This window comes from Podarcis bocagei, assembly GCF_964188305.1.
Source record: "Podarcis bocagei genome assembly, chromosome: Z".
Taxonomy (NCBI): Eukaryota; Metazoa; Chordata; class Lepidosauria; order Squamata; family Lacertidae; genus Podarcis; species Podarcis bocagei.
The window spans coordinates 7,211,215-7,230,727 of record NC_138140.1 but is presented as its reverse complement, the minus strand read 5'-3'; the positions used below and the strand labels follow the sequence as shown (position 1 = coordinate 7,230,727).

Sequence of the window (19,513 nt, the reverse complement as noted above, 5' to 3'; positions counted from 1 at the left end):
GCAGTGTGCATAGGGATTTGTTCATATTTTTTTTCAAACTATAGTCCAGCCCCCAACAGTGTCTGAGAGACAATGGCCCCCTGTTAAAAAAGTATGAGGACCCCTGAAATAGGACAAGTGGGGTGTTGCAGGGTTCTTTCCTGCATCCATTGTTGTTCAACATCTTTATAAATGACTTGGATGAAGGAATTGAGGGGATACTCACCAAATTTGCAGATTACACCAAATTGGGAGGGGTAGCTAATGCCGTAGAAGACAGAATCAGAATTTAAAATGGTCTTAACTGATTGGAGAACAGGACCCAAGCTAAAAAATGAATTTTAATAGGGACAAATGTAAAGTTCTGCACATAAACAGGAAGAACCAGCTGCACAAATATATGACGGGGGACACCTGGCTTATAAGCAGTACATGTGAAAAGGATCTAGGGGTCTTTGTTGACCACGAGCTTAACACGAGTCGCCAGTGTGATGGAGCAGCAAAGAAAGAAATAAAAGAAAAGGAAGAGTCCAGATCAAAGGAAGTAATAATCCCACTCTATTCTGCCTTGGTCAGACCACACCTGGAATATTGTGTCCATGCTGGGAGCCACAATTTAAGAAGGATATTGACAAGCTGGAACATGTGCAGAGGAGAGCCAATATAATCAAGGGTCTGGAAACCAAACCTTATAAGGAACCGTTTAAGGAGCTGGATATGCTTAGCCTGGAAAAGAGGAGACTGAGAGGAGATATGATAGCCATCTTCAAATATCTTAAGGGCTGTCACATGGAGGAGGGAGCATGCTTGTTTTCTCCTGCTCTGGAGGGTAGGACCTGAACCAATGGATTCAAGTTACAAGAAAGTAGATTCTGAGTAAACATCAGGAAGACCTTTCTGGTGGTAAGAGCTGTTTGACAGTGGAACAGAGTCCCTCAGAAGGTAGTGGATTCTTCTTCCTTAGAGATTTTAAAGCAGAGGTTGGATAGCCACTTGTCATGGGTGCTTTAGTTGAGATTCCTGCATTGTTTGGGGGCTGGACTAGATGACCCTTGAGTCCCTTCTAACTCTACAATTCTTTGATTCCCCCCCACCTGTGCCCACACCCTCTTATTCTACCCATAAAAATGTGCAAATCCTTACAATGTTCATGGTGTTCATTTAAGCATCTAATCCCACACTGGTATTAGATAAAAAATAGAGCAAGATTATCTCTGACCTAAAACCATGCAAAGGGAATCATTACACAAAACAAAGAAGCAGCTCTTTCCAATTGTTTGACTCAAATAACAAAGCGATGATCTAGAAATGGATGAAGCAGTCACCCTCTCCTCAAACACACACTCAATGAGAGTCATCTACCAGGGAACCAGCAACTGACCCTCAACACCCCATTTTTTTGTATCCCCCCCCAAGCAGTGCATTTCCTGTCAGATGAAGGGCAAGTCCCACTCCAAATGCATAAATGGGACATAGCACACACACCCTCCACTGCCCTGAAAAAAACCCTTAATACTGTTTTTATTTTGCTAAGTTTGGTACGTCTTTGTGCTGGAACATATGCAAACACTTTTGATCCAAAACTCTAACGTGACTGATGTTTGGTACTCTTCCAAACCAAAGTTCAAATGCTATTCTATTTGTAGCTTTTATTAGCAGTCTGTTCTGCAAATATGTTGCTTTCATCACTGCTTCACCCCAATATTCAAATGATAAATTAGACTGTGCCAGCATATACCTGACCATCTCCGTTAGAGAGTAATTCTTTCTCTCTGGTACGCCATTTTCTGGGATACAGGTTGCACTTGAATTCTTCTTGACCATATTTGCTCTTTCTTGACCTGTGTCCATTATTTTCAAAACCTTGTGCATACAAAATTCCATCTCTGGTAATTACACATCTGTCACGATTAAAATTTACATTAAAAGCATGCTTGGTAAGAGTTGACACACTCAGCAAACTGTCTGTTAATTCTGGCAAGTAAACTATATTTCTCACTTCGTTACAAATAGTTTCTCTGCCTGCAACACACTGAAGCAAACCTGTTCCTTTTCTTTACACAGATATTCTATGGCCATTTGCGATTCTAACTGTCTCTGATGCATTTTCATTTACTGGTAACTCTCTGAAAAAAATCAGCATCACATGTCATGTGCATTGAAGCTCCTGAATCAATTAACCAACTAGAAGAGTTACTGTCAACAGCATCAGTTTTCCTCTAACTTGAGATTGCTAGATAGTTCTGATGGAACTGCAAATGCATTTTTAGTTTGCTTTCTGCCACCACCCTGGAACTTTTCTTTATTAGTGCCACTTTGTTTTGTACAATTCTGTGCAAAATGTCCTATTTTCCCACACAAGAAGCATCTAGTTTTATCTCTTTTGCCTGCACCTTGGAAATCAGTTTTATTTTTAAAATTATACTTATCAGTCTTTTGTACAGCAAATACTTGCGTTTCACCCTCTGCTGCCTTTTCTGCTCTCCTAGCAGCCTCCTCTTAAAGTCTTAATACAATGTATTTTTGTGTGTTCCCACTTACATGCGCACCAAAAACGATGCTGAAAATGGGCAGGAATGGAATGGTGTGGGGCAAGGGTGAAACGGAAAAATTCCCACTTATGTGTGTCCCAGTGACATACAGCGTGGCCCAAAATGGAACCTGCAAGTGGGGATTCCCTATATCCCACAGGTGAGCTACAAAAGGAACGTGGTTGGTCAAGGGAGCCAAGGACTCAAAAAGGTTGAAAACCACTGCTCTAAGCGGTTCATAAAAGCACTTACATAAATAAAAAGGCACTTGTATGATATTGTATCTACAGCTCCTGAAGATGCTACAGCTGGAAAGATTAATTTCATTTTCACTTATATGCAAACATAGAGAGCCGGGTTTAGTATGCACTCAAAGCTCCTTACAAGTTTTGTTCACTCCACCTGCAGACACAATCCCTGCCAACACCCGAAACAAAAGGTGGCAGCAAAAAGGGAAAATGGAGCCCCCACTTTCATAATGTTGGAGCAGGTCAAAGGTCTGACATGGTCCAGCATCCTGATCCTAAAATAGCCAAGCAGACGTTCACGGGAAGCATGAAAGCAGGGCCTGAATGCAACAGTGCTCTCCCCAGTTGCAATTCCCAGCAGCTGATGTTCATAGCCATTATGACAAGTAGCTGCTGACAGCCTTATTCTCAATAAATGTGTTGAATCCACTTTTAAAGCCTTGCAAGTTGGTAGAAGTAAAATACACAGTTCAATGATGTGCTGTGTGAAGTACTTCCTTTTATCTGTCCCAAGTGAGGAAGAAAAACATATCCCAATCTGCTTTATCCACACAATGCGTAACATTATATGCCTCTATCACATTCTTCCCACCATCACAACCTCCTTGCCTTTCCCCCAAACTAAAACATGCAAAAATAAAAAATTATAGAAAGAACTCTATACTCGACACAGGTACCACAACACAGGCACTACTCCTCTTGGCAAAAGCGAAAAGGAAAAAGAAACAACAGTGGTTTAATCCCCACTACAGCAGCTGTGCAAGCAGAACTGTGGCAATTTACAGCTGAAGTTAAGGTGGAATCAATTACTGTTCCTTGGATAGGTTATCACAAAGCTACCCATCATGAGTATCTTATGAAGGTGAGAGGAGTTCAGACATCACCTGTGTCTTCCCCTTGCCTTGTCTCTGAAGAACACCAGTCAGAGACTACTATTCCAGAAGTCTCTCTTCTCAGTCCCAGAAAGTCTGCACAGTGGTAAGCAGCAGCTTTTTAAAAAGCCTTAACAACAAAAAGCCTTGAAGTGATAAAGCTTTGATTTGCAGGGTGCTGCAATAACAGATTTGCTTTCTCAGTGCAAACAGCAAAAAACAAAACAACCCCCCCAAAAAAACCACACACCACTGTGCTGCTGATACCTGCTTGATGAGTGTGATCAAACTTTAAAAAGCATCAAGGTACAGTATATGTTGTCCCATTGCTTTGTCTTTATCTGACTGAATATAGCATAGGAAAGCCATGCTCTTCTGACAGCACTGAAGCCTTCAATTCACATGTTTTGAGTTATACAAGAGATAATGACAACAAAGGCATGTTGAAGTTGTCATCCTATTTGTCATCTAGCATTTACCCTTGCCCTAGAGAGAACATCCCTCCAAACTCCCCCAGGCCACACTTTGTTGCTCTTGTCAAATAATTTAAAAAGGAAATTTGGCTACACAGTACCCAGAGGCAGTGGACCAGCCTGGAACTTTTAAGAGCAAGGGAGTTTAAACATGAATATACTCAAGGCCAGAGGCAGCTGATGTCCCTTGGGTAAGGCAGAAAGCACGGGCACCAAGGGTAGGTGGGGACAGAACCAATAACAAGCAGAGGCAACTAATCCTCGTTTGGTTTGGTCTCTTGCTGCATTCTGCAATGAGAAGGAAGCTGACCCAGTCAGGATCAGTCAGGGCCACTCCCTGGGTTAGTCATAAGCAAGAAGGCAGGCACAGAGGGGCAGAATGAGGTTGATGGGGCAGTTAATTCTGATAGACCAGCATTCACTGCTCAAGGCACATTCTGCTGCTTGCCTTCTATCACTGTGCCATTGACAGCGTGCTCACTTATGGCTTATGTGTGTGGTACGGAAGCTGTACTACCCAGGACAGGATGGGGTTGTGCAGGGTTGTTAAGGCAGCAGAGAGCATTGTTGGCTGCCCACTCTCCACCTTAGAGCAGATTTATGCCACAAGGTGCCATAGGAAGGCACTGGACATAGTAAAAGATCCATCGCATCCTGGTCACTGTCTCTTCGAGCTCTTGCCGTCGGGACGGAGATACAGGACGATGAAGACAAGAACGAGCTGTCTTAAGAACAGCTTCTTCTCCAGAGCGATCTCGGTCCTGAATGGGAAGCCCGGACTTTGAAAGTCATCTAATCTCCCTTGCTGTATTATACTGTATTGTTTAATTAGTGTTTTTATGGAGCAGTAAAGTAATTTCGTTGTCCCCGAAGGGGGCAATGACAATAAAGATATTATTATTATTATTATTATTATTATTATTATTATTATTATTATTATTATTATTATTATTATTATTATTCCCCAAACAGCCCTCCTCCCATGCTAACCTGACTGCTGCCTAGGATCTGGAGGAGAAGCCCTCCACTGTTCCCTGTGGTGGAAGAGTGGTTGGCAGTGACTAGGGAGGGCATTCTCTGTGGTGGCACCCAACTTGTGGAACACCTTCCCCCCAATAAAGTTTAGCTATCCACCTTCTCCTGCTGTTTTCTGCTGGTGAATGACTATTACTATTACTATTACTATTGCAGCAGGCATTTGCCTTTGCTGGGTAGATGTTTTTATCTGAATATCATTTTAACCTGTCATGCCTGCTTGCTTCCATTGTATTTTGCTGTGGTTTTACAGCAAGGCTGTAACTTATGCAGAAAAGCAGTGTGAATACAGGTGTAAATATATGGATATTGTCAGGGAACTGACATCAGAGGCACGGGAGAAGGAGAGGGTCTCTGATTCTGCAGGGGAAGGTCCCAGCGCTAGGGGGAGACTCAGCTGGGAAAGAGGGGAAGAGAATGAGTGTAACACCAGGGATCCAGGAGAGCAACGGGACAGGGAGGTGCAGGGGCTCCAGGACTCTTCGTTGGAAGTTAGTGAGGAGAGCCCAAGCACCCCGCTGCCCACGCCCACCCTGCGCAGGAGACTCCCGTGCAGTGAGAGGCGGAGACGCTTAGGCGTCAAACAACTCTTATGTTGGCAGCGCTTTAAGAAACGCCCACAGACAGATTCTACGAGTGACTAAGGGCAGCCATGCTGAGATGGGCTGTGCAGTCCGGAGGGTTTAACCAGGCAATCCGATGCTCAAACAGTGCAGGATTACACACGAGTAACTCCCAACCACTACAGATATATACATAAATCAAATCCACTTATGACCATAGATAGAGCAGTTGGTCAGTTATCAGCATGGTGCTGATAACACCAAGGCTGCAGGTTTGATCCTGATGAGGGACAGATGCATATTGTAGGGGCTTGGACTAGATGATCTTCATGGTCCCTTCCAACTCTATGATTCTATTATTCTTTTGCAGAAGAAGCTGAACTGAGGAGGGTGACAAGAAAAGAGGGGTGTCTTTGAGATGGTAAAGAGGAGAGTGTGGTCACTCACCATGACGGAGATGTGAAGAATATGCATCTGTTCCTCCACAATCTCTGACGGCTCCTGCAGGGTCGGTGGTGTGTTCCTAGAGAGCTGTTCAGCACTGCTCATAGAGACATGGAAATAGAGGGTGCCATTTTCCAGCCACTGCTGCTTCCAGTGTACCAAAGAAATGTCAGAAACCGTTCCGGACATCTCTGCAAGAACAGAAACAAAGAGTTGTTCAGTATATTTAGGTACTGTTGAAAAGGGCTTCTTCCTGGGTATCTCTCAGCAACTCCCATTCTCAACAGTACCCAAGCTTAAAGATCATGTAACTGCATGTAACTGCTCACAATATCATATGATTGCAGAGTTTGAAAGGATTCCCAAGGATTTTCTGGTCCAACTCCCTAGAATGCAGGAATCACAGCTAAAGAATCTGTGTCAGATAGTCATCCAACCTTTGCTTTAAAACCTCCAATAAAAGTCCACCACCTTCCAAGGTTGCCCATTCTACTGTTGAACAGCTCTTATCATGCCCTTTGACAACATGCTATAGATCAGCCTTCCTCAACCTGGTGCTCTACAGATGTTTTCTTCTACAATTTGCAACACTCCATCTGTTGACCGTGCAAGCTAGAGTTGATGTGAGTTGTAGTCTGAAATATCTGGAAGGCACCAGGTTGGGGAAGTCTGCTACATCTTTCACAGCAAAGGTGTCCAGTGAAGCCCTCTGCACTGTGAACCTTCTGGGAATAAGGCAGGGGGATCCTGCCCACCCTGTGGCCAAGTTCAGACATAATGGGATATTATGATTTCCAGCTACATGAATAAGGAGTGTGAATGCCACACTCCCACCCAATATCTCTTTCTCTTTCAAAGCTTCATACAAAGATTGTTGAATCTGGTTTCAAACAAAGCTTGAGTTTCCTGCAATGTACAAGCAGAGGTGTACCTTGCGCCTCCAAAGCTGGGAGAGATCATGGACCAGAAATTAAAAAGTTTGCATTTTGTTGCCTTTTGCATCCCAGACCCATTGGAGTTTGGTTGCTCTGCTCCTCCTCTCCTTCCCCCTCCCCCTCTCCTCTGTTGGTCCGTCTGCCTGCCTTTCCATCTCCCTCCTTCTGCTCACTGCCTTCTCTTTCACCTCCTTCCTCTTTTGCTTCCCTTTTCCTTCTCCTACAAATTAGTGCCCACCCTGCTGCAGTGATGGCCTATGCCAGCAACTGGATACCTACACCAAGGTGAACAGAGGAGCCTGCATGCCTTGTCCAGCAACCCAGAGCAGTGGAGGAGCAGCCCAGGGTGGACTCCGAATCACTATGAGCCAGAGTGGAGAAGCACAATTTTTGTGGGGCCCACCCCCTGGGCCTGCGCCCTTGGCAGTGGCCAACCTGACCAACCCCTAGGTACATCCTGTGTCCAAGCCCAGGAACTCTTGTTTGTTTAAATTCTAATTTTAGTGAGAATAAACCAGGATAAAACAGTGGTTTCAGATCACTAGATAAACAAACTCTTTGCATGGCAGGGAGAACAGTGGCCTGTTCAAAGTCAGAAATGAATGCTTCAGGTCTTCTCCTTGCAGCCATGAAAGAGAAGTGGGAAGGAGGAGCACATTGAGTCCAAGGCTCACTACAGCTCATTCACATGGCACAATTATGGGAAAACTTAGTCCCTCCAGATGTTGCTGAACTACAACTCCCATCAGACCCAGCAAGCATGGTCAATGGCCAAGGTTGATGGATGCTGTAGTTCAGGAACATTTGGAGGGCCAAAGGTTCCCAACAACTGACATAGCAGGAAAACATGGATTCCCATTATGTCTTAATCAAGCCACAGGCTATTAAGACAGGAAAACAATTTCAAATCCTTATATAAGGAGAAGCAAGTCATTCACAATGTCTGGCTTTGACCCTTATAATTGAACCCCAGATGGTTTGGTGACCCTGGGCCAGTTGCCCAAATTTTAGGTTATTAAATTTGATGCAACTTTATTAGGCCACTCGTATCTCAGAAGCTCCTGGTGATAAACACGTATACACTGCACACAAAACCTCTTCCAAATACCACCAAATTAAAACTAGTAAAAACATTGCCAACAGCAGAACACAAAACACTCAACCTGCTTAACTCAGCTACCAAAAATGAGCTGAAACTGAAAGACCCTACACCATTTCTGAAAGATACTCATGAATACAAGCAAAAGGAGCAGCCATGTGCAATCTTCGTGGTCTTAAAAAAGGGGCTTGCCCCTGGCTTCAGAATTAAGATATGCAGTAGCTGCTCTTGGAAAGATTGTAGCCAACAGCTACAGACTTCAATATTTTAAAATTCTGCTCGTGTCAAGGACTCATATGCCCCTCTGCACAAGAGAGGTTTTCTGCTCCACGTAAGTTCATTTTCCTTTCTCCAACACTGGCCCCCAGCACAAACTCCCCATTTTGCAGTACTGAAAAGATAGCTGATGTGAGTTTAAGCTGGTGGAACAGATATGAACAGGCAAAACAGACCCTATCTAGAAAGTGAAACCCTTTGCGTGGAGCTTAGCTTACCTGTCCATCAGACTTATCCCCCTCCACCCCCTCACAAAACTCCCACTGTTCTATAGCTGACTGAATACCCAGCTGCTGTTTTCCCCCTTGACAGAGACAAGGTTAAACCATTATTGCAAACTCCCTTACTCAGCACTTTGCTAATTATTCTATCGACATATCCAAGACAGAGGCATTGCCACTTGAATCCCCAACAAGGACAGTTAGTGGCCCAGGTCGCTCATTATCCAACCAGGAACAAGGACAGGAAACACAAACTTCCATCTAATGGTCCTATCTGAATACTTCAGGAGAGCTGGGGAATAAATGCCTATCAACAACAGCAACATAGGTAGCTGCCTTATTCTGAATCAAACCCACAGGGTCATCTACCGCAGTACTGTGCACATTGACTGGACTGGAAGCAGTTCCCCAGGGTTTCAGACGGGAAATCTCTCCCAGTCCTGCCTAAAGATGCCAGGAATTGAACACGAGACCTTCTGCATGCAGGACGCATGCTCTCCCCTGATAAATTAACAATGCTTTGTTTGCTTGTTTATTAAAAATGTGTATTAAATCTTCCTTGAAAGCTTTTAAGTGAGCCAACAGATATCCCATGTGCCAATATAATACCTGGGCCAGAATATAATTGTCCTTCCGATTCTGCACTTCACAGAAGCTCACAATACAATCCTCAACCCAAATAACATGCCAAAATGCATTAAAAAAACTGTGCAAAATTTAGGACAAAATAACCTCATGTTGATTTTACCTCAGAGAACTGTAAGAACAGGTCATTACGGACTTATGAATAAACACATGTAGAAACTGACGTAGCAGAAATACAGTGATCCATCCAACACTACTCATAGATACACATTTAGAACTTGCCTACATCAAACTGCATTGGTCTCCTGAGTCATTCCTGAACATCCGTTTGTTTTGAAAAGCATTTCCTAGGCACTACTCTACCCACTGCAACACTTTTGACTCTTCATCGTTCAGGCTTTTCATTACCATTTCCCTCCCACTCTCTCTCTCTCTCTCTCACTCCACCCCCTGTTCCTGTTTCGTATGTTTAATAAAGGCAGAAAGCCCCGTGGGCAGGGACTGTATTACTGCTGCTTTCTGTACGGCGTCTAGGATGTGAATGATGCTAAACAAGCATTAAATATTAATACTGATAGCAGTAGACAGTAGACTCTGAAATTGTGAAGAAAATATGGAGAACGACCAAGTGGTACACACAGAATGAAGACAGGAGATCTCATGGCTGGGTCGCAGTTTCTCAAATGTGGTGGCTAAGGAAGTTTGTGGCAGAGACAGAACCCAAGGGGCACTGTGGTGCAGCACTCTGCTTCCCAAATGGGGAGCATCAGTGCTGCAGCCTGCTCAGTGCCACCTCACTTGCCCACCTGCACCCTGGCCACATCACAAGCCTCTGCCAGAACAAGGCAGAGAAGGGAAGTTATGAGGAAAAGGGAAGTTAAAGAAGAAAAGGAAAGTTATGGGGAATGGAAGTCTCCTTCCTCTGAGGTTTAAGGGTGGAGCAGGCCAGGAGTAGAATTAGAGAGAGAAAAGGTTGTTTCAAACAAACTAACTAACTAGGAACATAAAGAACAAATATACAAGAAGAAATCTGCTGTAGGTGCATGTACAAGAAGGAAGGATGAATGCACATGCAGCCTGGAAGTGGAGTAGGGCACAAGTTGAGTGTGAAAGGAGAAGCAGAAAAGGCAGACCCTCCAATTGTCCCTTTTTTCCAGGGGCATCCCTGATTTAGAGAAGCCATCCAGGTTTGTGATTTGATCCTGGAATGTCCTGCTTTTCCTTAGAATATACCTATTTTCATTAGAGGAATGTTGAAGGGAATGGAGTTATGTTGGAAGCTGCCCAGGGTAGCTGGGGCAACCCAGTAAGATGTGTGGGGTATAAATACAGTGGTACCTCGGTTTTCGAACATAATCTGTTCCAGAAGACCGTTTGACTTCCAAAACATTCAAAAACCAGAAGCATTTACTTACGGAAAACTCAATGCGGAAGCTGCACGGCATGTTTGACTTCAGAAAAGCATTCGAAAACTAACCCTAACCCTAACCCTAACATTCAACTTCCGAGATGTTCGAAAACCAAGGTACCACTGTAGTAAAATTATCATTATGGAATGGGACGTCCCTATTTTCATCAGAAAAATGTTGGAGGGTATGGCAAGGAATGGCAGGAGATGACAACTACTTTGAATGGCATCTTTGGGCAAGGGAGGGGGAAATATAAAAGAAGCCTTCCCCACTTTTGAGCCTAAAATAGGAAGGCTGAGTTCAGGGTCAATGTATGGGCTTACCTATAGGAAATTTAAGCTATAGAACTCCTTGTTGTAACAATGATATTATTATGGCAAAGAATTTGGCAATCTTCAAAGATGGATTAGGTAGTACAGTAATGGAAAATGATTCCAGTAACTGCTAACTGATTAGGACAAAATTTGTATCTACCTGCTATACTAATTGTCACCTCTCAAGCAGATCCTGGAGGTAGAAAGTTTCGGAACCGCAAAGCTTGTCTAATTAGCATCCATTCATTGTTACTAATGGATTGAAAAAAGGGAAACCTTCCCATAGCAAAGTTTGGGGAGTGGGGCATTGGGGGAAATAGCCAGAGAATTTTTTTCACTCCAGGTCACTTCATGGAGTTGAAAGGCGACATGGCAGAACACAATGCTCTTTCCTGCTTCATCACTACTGTTCAAAAGGGGGAGGTGGGAACCATCCTCACAACCTCATGCTAAATAGGCAGCGAGTGAGCTCAAAGGTTTCATGGGTACCAGAGAGGTCCTTGTGGCTGTTGTTGTGCTCACAGGCACCATGTTGGCAACTGCAGAATTACAAGGAAGCATTCAGGGCCTTTGGCACTATCCCCCTTATTTCAACTGGATGGAAACACTTCAGAACAAGCAACTTCCTTTAAATATTTAGGGACGTGGTTTGGGCATGCTTACATTACATTGGGAATTCTTACATCCAATGCATACTATATTACTGTTTTCCAGAATTCTACTTTTCGGGGAAGTATTGAGGTTTCTGGACAATACTGAGGACGTCCAGATAGTTCAAGAAAACCTTTAAATGCCCCTTTACCTCTTCCACAGGAGACAGTAGTTTTATATGCCGGAGATGCCACAAAGCAAGCACCTTTAGTTGCTAAGGCTTCTTAGCTTTGCTTGGTTACTAAAAGGTATTAAGGACTGGATTCTGATAAGAAATCAAAATGATCTAAGGTTATCCAAACTATGCTTGTTGGAACAAGCTGTAAAAACTGCTGATAAGTCTTCTTGATATTCCAACCTAGTCATCCAATATAAATCAACACTCCCCACACCTGGCTGAAATCCATCTAGGACAACTCAATCAGGGCAAAGCAATAAATATGTTTAATCTATAGTGCTTGTAATAAACATCTCCCAGTACATAGAGATTAAATACTCTTAAATTGCTCCTTGAATGAAAACTTAAGCTGCATTCCTAACCACACTTACTAGGGAGTAAGTGCCATTGCTCAGGACTGCAGAGTCTGCTGTGTTTTGGGAAACTATCAGATGTGATGCCTTCCAAAATCTGAGAAGGCTTTTCTCAAAACTGCATCCTCCATCGGGAGAGAATGTGTGCTTGTGGAACAAAATGGACAGAAACATTAAATCATTTATCTATTAAACTGCCCCCTCCCTGATAAAACAAGGTGAAAATGACTTTCTCCCATCAAAAGGATATTTCAGTTCTGCCTAATTACGAAGGAAAACTGAAGAACTGGTTTTTTTACAAGGACCTTGGTATTAACTATAGTTGGGAATTGGCAAATCAGTCGATTTCAGTTTTTCATTTTCCCAATATTTTCAGTTATCCAAATCAGTTCGTAAATTTTAAAAAGTCTTTATGAAAATTCATCAAAACTTTAGTGTGAATTTCTGCTAATATACACCTTTTTGCAAAGCTTATTTTCTCTTTTTATTTATTATTAAGCTTATTATTAGAGTTTCCATATTAGGATGCATCTGTGTATGTCATTTTCATTATTACATGCATTTTATGCAAACCTCAGCCTGGTATATGCATTTTTGCACACTATTTGATTGGAGAGTTGCAGCACAACACTCAGAGAAGTATTAATTTCAAAGGATGGCAATGTGACGTATTGTTTCAGTATGTGTGGATTAGGTACGTTTGCCTTTAACTGCAACCTTGATCACATTTGTGCCCCAACCCCTACTCATAATATAGGGTTGCCATACGTCTGGAATTTCCCGGACGTAGCTGACCAGATTGGTCGTCAGAAACAGTGTCTGGGCAGAAATCGCTTAAACATCCAGGAAAATCTGGACATATGGCAACCCATGTTGGTAGTGTTTTTTTTTGCGATCTGCCTTAGCTCAAAAACTTCATTTTTTTCGGACTTCGCTCAACAACTTTTCTTTCTTGATTTTCACTTTTTGAAATGTGGCACCCCTTTCATAATACATTTGGCCTGCATAGCTGGCCATTAGAGCAAATCTTCTGAGACTCAATACTGACTGTTGGGGGGGGGGGTATTTTGTTGTGTTTTAGAGTATATTTTCATTCTGTTGAAACAGGTAAGTTTCATCATGAACTAACTTTTCCAGCAGTGCCACTGTATACTTAATGGCTGCTTTCACTAATCAATCCTCCATAACCACAAATCTCTGAAGTGAGTACCCAAGAGAAAACTTGTGGGTCACACTGGGTAGTTCAGTGAAAAATGTCAACATGAGGTACATGGGCAGCAAAAAGACAAATCCATATTAAGAATTATTAGGAAAGCTTAATATAGTTAATGTCCCATCGGTTATATGTGCTGGGCATGAGGGTCAGATTCAGGGCTCTGTCAACAGAAGCATCATTTTCGAAGACTTGGGGATTAATAATACTGTTCCACTCTGCCTTTGTAATATCTCATTTAGAACACACTGTACTTTTCCACAGATAATTTGATTAGATAATGCAGGACCTAGAAAACTCAAGATGCTGTGCAGAAAGGAATAATGATGATCAGAAGGGAATCCACGAATTCTTAATCTCAGAAACAAGAGGGGGAACAATTGCCCAAGCTATCCTAGGCCAAACAGGCAGAAAGAGCTTTGAACTAAAGGGGGAGAGATTTATGAAAACATGTGAAAGAACTTCCTACGTAATTTTATTAAAATATTTGTACTTTGCCTTTTGATCTACAAAGTCACACAAGACAACTAATAAGAAATGTTTAAACTACAACAAAATAAGTATCAGTAAGCACCAATAAGACACAATAAAAAGAACCACCAAAGAAGCAAAACTCAACACAACTATCAGCAGCAACAATTCATTAATAAAAATCTGTATTGTAAAATCCCAAAAGCTGGACAGGAGAAACACCCTTGGCTGGAGCCAAAAGTGGGATGGGCAAGCTGCATGGAATCACAGATGGGGAGAGCACTGTTGCATTCAGCTCCTGCTTGCAGGCTTCCCATGAGCAACCTAGTTGGCTGATGTGAGAACAGGATGCTGGACTTGAAAGACCTTTGGCCTGATCCAGCATACGTTATGTTCTCTCCTGAGAACAGAGTGTATCAGCTGGTAGAGGCACATAGAACAGAGTCTTCAGGGAAGACCTTAGCGTACATATAAGAGAAAGCAATTAATCAGGTACCCCAGATCCAAATTGTGGAATAAAGTACTTTGGTAAGATATAAAAGTGCCTTCTGTGGTTTTCAAGGGAAGACTCAGCAAACATACACTCAAGATGCTTTAGGTGTTGGCAAAACCATGGTTTGAGCTTCTAGACTGGCAAGCCAGGATCTTGAACTAGTTGTTTTGTCTCCCCCACCATATGCTTAGAGGTTGGCTTCACAGATATGTAAGTTCACCCCCATCTCCACAGTGCAGAATCTTTCTGAGGTGCAGAAGTTCACTGCCCACCTATCCGAAAGCACTGGGAGCTGTCATCAGGAGATTTGGAGTAAAGTGTCACCATTATGCAGATGACACCCAATGCTATCTTTTTTATCCATCTGAATCAGGAGAGGAGGCAAAAGTGCTAGGCTAGGGCTTGGAGGCAGTGATGGGCTGGATGTGAGCCAATAAATTATATCAAATTCTTGAAAAGTCAGAGGTGTTATCCGTTCCACATTCACTAGTAAAGGAGGTAGAGAGATGGCCTGTTCTGTATGTGAATGAACTCCCCTAGAAGGATGAGGTCTGTAGCTTGGAAGTGCTCCCAGATCCAGCACAGTCAGCGGAGGCTTTAGGTGGTCTTTGTGCCCAGGGTTGCCCACTTCCATCTCTGGCTGGTTCACCAGCTGCAGACCTTCAGTTACAGGGAACCAGACAGAGGGCCTTCTCGGTAGTGGCGCCCGCCCTGTGGAACTCCCTCCCACCAAATGTCAAAGGAAAAAACACCTACCAGACTTTCAGGATACATCTGAAGGCAGCCCTGTTTAGGGAAGCTTTTAATATCTGAAGGACTATTGTCTTTTAATATTTTGTTGGAAGCTGCCCAGAGTGGCTGGGTGGGGTATAAATATATTATTATTATTATTATTATTATTATTATTATTATTATTAGACAGGAGTGAGTTGCTCACTGTATTTCATGCTCTGGTAACCTCTAGACTGGATTACTGCAACTCACTCTATTGTGGGGCTGCCATCGAATATGATTCAGAAATTTCAACCAGGCCAAAATGCAACGGCCAGATTAGTGGCTGTGGTTTCATTTAGTGCCTATATAATCCCTGTTTTAAAGTAGCTGCACTGATTGCCCATTCATTTCCAGACCCAATTCAAGGTGCTCACATTAGTGTTTAAATCCCTAAATGACTTAGGCCCCAAATATCCGAACATCCCTACCAACCTTGTCAGCAGAGGGAGGCAATTCACCTAAAAATGGCAGCACAGGAGAAGGCTTTTTCTGTGACAGTCCTTAAACTGTGGAACTTCCTACTGAGGTGCATCTAGCATCTTTATTGTACATCTCCTGCTGTACGCTGTAGGCATACCTTCTTACCTTGACCTTTGACAGGTAAGGTACCTTGTTTTGTGGGATCCACTTCTTTTACAGAATTTATTTGGTTCTGCTCCATTTAGATGAATTTTACATGATTTATTGTATTACTTACATTTGCTTTTAAAACTGCATATTCTATGTAGCCTGACCTTGTGATGAAGGGTGGGTTTAAAAAAATCTTACAAAATAAAGTATTATAATAAATAACTATGGCTTAATGATATGTGAATTCAGTCATGAACAGCAAGCCGCAGCAGGAAGTGTGGTTTACAAATCACCTTCAACTTTGATGTCTTGGACTGTTAGTCTCAAAACAAATCACAGTTTGTGGGCAGAGTTAGGTTCAGACATTAAGACAATCCATGGTTTGGCCAAACAAATCATGGCTTTCCATTATGCCTGAATTTATCCCTTGTATAAATTCATCTGCCATCAGGACAGAAGGTTAGGCCAAATGGTTCATTATTTTCCAATTTGGAAGCTATAAATTAACTACTTCTTTTTTCTAGCTGAAAAAGCTGAGTTATCTCAGAAACCAAAATGTGGAGTGTAATATGTTCTCCTGGTGAAGTATGACTTGTAGATAGAATGCAATTTCTAGTCTTCCCACAAAAACCTTCCAAAACAGGAGAGGGAAAACAGGAGCACAAGTGAAAAAGGTTTGAACAGTGGGACAAGTTAAGCTAACCCACCCAAGGTTTCACACACACACAATAATCATTTTGCTTTTGAAAAATGTGTTCATTTTAGTTCTGACAACAGAGAAACAGTCCATAACCTTTGGTAGTGAAACATTGAAAAAGCACTAAAGCTTCTAATAAAAAACCTTTTTTATGAGGTATATAAGAGGTGATGTAACCAATATCTGTATTTTTAAGAGGGCGTGGGGGAGAACAGCACCATGGAAATCCGCTCAGAACACTTCTGTTTGTCAACTGCTACAGAAACCTTCATCTGAACCTCAATAGCAATAACAGTACTATCAGGAGACCTAGAATTTCATGCACCTGCTAAGGATGAAATACAGTACTGTATATAAACCGAGGTCATGCCCTGGCAATATGAGAAACCCATACATAGGGACAGCTAAATAGACAGAGATGTCATTGTAGCTGACAGACGACATTAAGTAGCTTGGTGGATGTTCTGCTAATAACTGATGAAACAGATAATTCAGGTTAGGAAGTGGGGTTTTGTTGCTATGGGGCAGGGCTAGAGTTTTTCTGCCATACGAGACTCCTTAGACTTAAACTAGATATAAAATATATTTTTCACAGCACTGTATGTAGCCCTGTCTGGAAAGTGAGTTTTATCATTTCACTTGTTTTTGGGATCCTAGCTAAGCGAACAGAAGCTGCAAACATTGTGCTTATGTGGTTGGTGCAGCCTTGCATATAACAGCTCGCCTGGCAGCCATAGAGTTCCAAGCAACTGAGTGAGCAGAGGAGGCAACAGCAAAGTTAACAAGGAAGGATTGGTTTGGCTGGTTTGCTTGCCTCCATTCACTTTCACAGTGCAGACTTCAACCTGTGATGGTACACAAGGACCTATTTTACTTATACTTACCGTACTTTTCTGTGTATATATATATATATTAAAATATATTTATTAAAAAAAAATAAGATATAACAAGAAAAAAGAAAAATAAACATACAAAATAAAAAAACAGTTAAAAACACACATTAATTTTCAATAACATAACTTCCATACACTTATTTCCTCGGACCTCCTCATACCTCCCTTCTTTGTATTCCAGTTCGATTTGTTAGTTCAGCAAATCCTTACCATTAAACTTTTACCCATTGGTAAAACCTCTTCTTTTTTTTCATATCTCTTAAAGCATTACAGCTGGAAACCGCTTAGTTTCTATCCAACATCCTTCTAACATTCATTAATTTTACAATGTTTCTGTAAGTAGTCTTTGAATTTCTTCTAGTCTTCTTTCACTGACTCTTCTCCCTGGTCTCGGATTCTGCCAGTCATTTCTGCCAATTCCATGTAGTCAATCACCTTCATCTGCCCGTACTTTTCTGTGTATAAGACTAGGATCTTTTTACCAAAAAATAATGTTAAAAAAGGGGGTGTAGTCTTACACACAGGGGCAATCTCCCCCCATTTTCTTAATTTTGAGTCCCCCAAAATAGGAAGCGTCTTATACACGAGGGTGTGTTATACACGGAAAAATACAATAATTATAAATTTCCTCAACCATCTTCCAAGGAGGTAAGGCAAACACATCCACTCCTCTAACACTTATTTCCCCTCTCCCCCTCACAACAAAACCTTATGGTGAAAGACAGCCTGGAGTGATGGTGGTTAACCTGAACTCCCACTCACAGTGTGAGCTTCATGGATGAAGAGGGATTTGAAAGCTGCTCTGTAAAACAACAATAACAACAAAAAAACTGTTTCTCAGCAACACTGGACCCACATCAAAAGTCTTAGGTTGAGAAAGACAGCTGTACTGCATAGCTCCTTGGGAAAGGGGCAGCAAAAGTCTGAATGACCAACTCATTTAGATGTTATTGCACTGATCTTTAGAATGTGATATTAAAATGTTCAGTGTTTGACCACTCTAAAGAAAAGCCCTTGCTCAATTGGCCAAATATTGGCCAAATATTAAAACCACTAATTTAGTAGAACAAATCCATCCATTACAAAAATTCTAGTTAGCAATTATGAAACAAATTACATTCTAAACTATAGCAATCAATCACTACAGCTAATGATATTATGCAAATATAAATGTGAACAATATTCATGAGACGGAGAAGCTCTTGGCTTTTATCCTAGAATCTCGGCGATGACCAAGGGTCATTATTTTTAAACCAAGCTACTCATGGTGTATACATTGCACCATAGGAGCTAACTCCTAGGGGATGAGGTCCCTCCCCCCCCATAAAATATTTGAAGGGGCCAGGTCCCTTCAAAATTAATGGGTATTGCCATTCAGATGCTGTGTGTGTGCTGTGTCATGTGATTGATTATGTGGGGTGGGGCTTACCTGCCCCCTCCCCAATATTTTATTCAAGTTGGCAGCCCTGCACTGCACAACCCATGCGTAGTTATGGTGTCAGAGCAGGAAAGTGGGTGCCTGTTCTTAAGTGAGCAACTATGCACACTCAGATTTCTGTAGTTAGCAAGCCAAAAGACTTCTCTCCAATTTGCCCTGTCAGATGGCACCACAATGCAATTAAAACTGTCACACTCTTGGCTTCACAGAATAGCTGACACCACACAAATATGACACCACACAACCCCAAATATGAACTGCAGTGCCAAGCACAATGTAATGTGATGTTAGTATTAAATGTATTTAGAAGAATAGATAAGAGCTTAAAGGCAGGTTAAAAAACTATTCCTGTTCTGTCCTCACAGTATCCTTGTGAGGCACATGTACTTAAGACTTGATGACCAACACTGTCCAGTTAGAACAGGGATAGCCAAAATGGTGCCCTTGATATTTTACTAGACTGCAGCTCCCACCATCCCTGACCACTGACCACTTTGGTTAGTGTTGATGGGCGTCCAACAAAATCTTAAGGGCAGCACACTAGCAACACCCAAATTAGAACCAGATAAATTTGGAACATGCCTCTCTTCTCTGAAATTTCCCAGATCTGTGAATTTCCCTTGGACTAACTAAGGTTTTTCCCCCTGGAGATCCAGAAGTTGTTTTTAAGTTGACACCTTCCAATTTTGAGTTGTATCCAATGTTACTCAGAGCAGACCCACTGGAATTAATGTACACAACTAGGGTCCGCTGATTCCAGAGAATGCACTCTAAGGAGAACATAGATACAGCCCTTTA

The 19,513-nt window shown here is 42.2% G+C and overlaps 1 protein-coding gene across 3 annotated transcripts in view; it reads right to left on the bottom strand.

Moving 5' to 3' along the window:
• Positions 1–19,513, bottom strand: part of ASTN2 (astrotactin 2) — a 693,046-nt gene that overhangs the window by 526,082 nt on the left and 147,451 nt on the right. For all 3 annotated transcript variants that reach the window (XM_081179638.1, XM_081179639.1, XM_081179640.1), the window contains exon 2: positions 6,149–6,336. In XM_081179638.1, the coding sequence (XP_081035764.1) occupies positions 6,149–6,336 (188 nt within the window). The remainder of the gene's footprint in view (positions 1–6,148; positions 6,337–19,513) is intronic.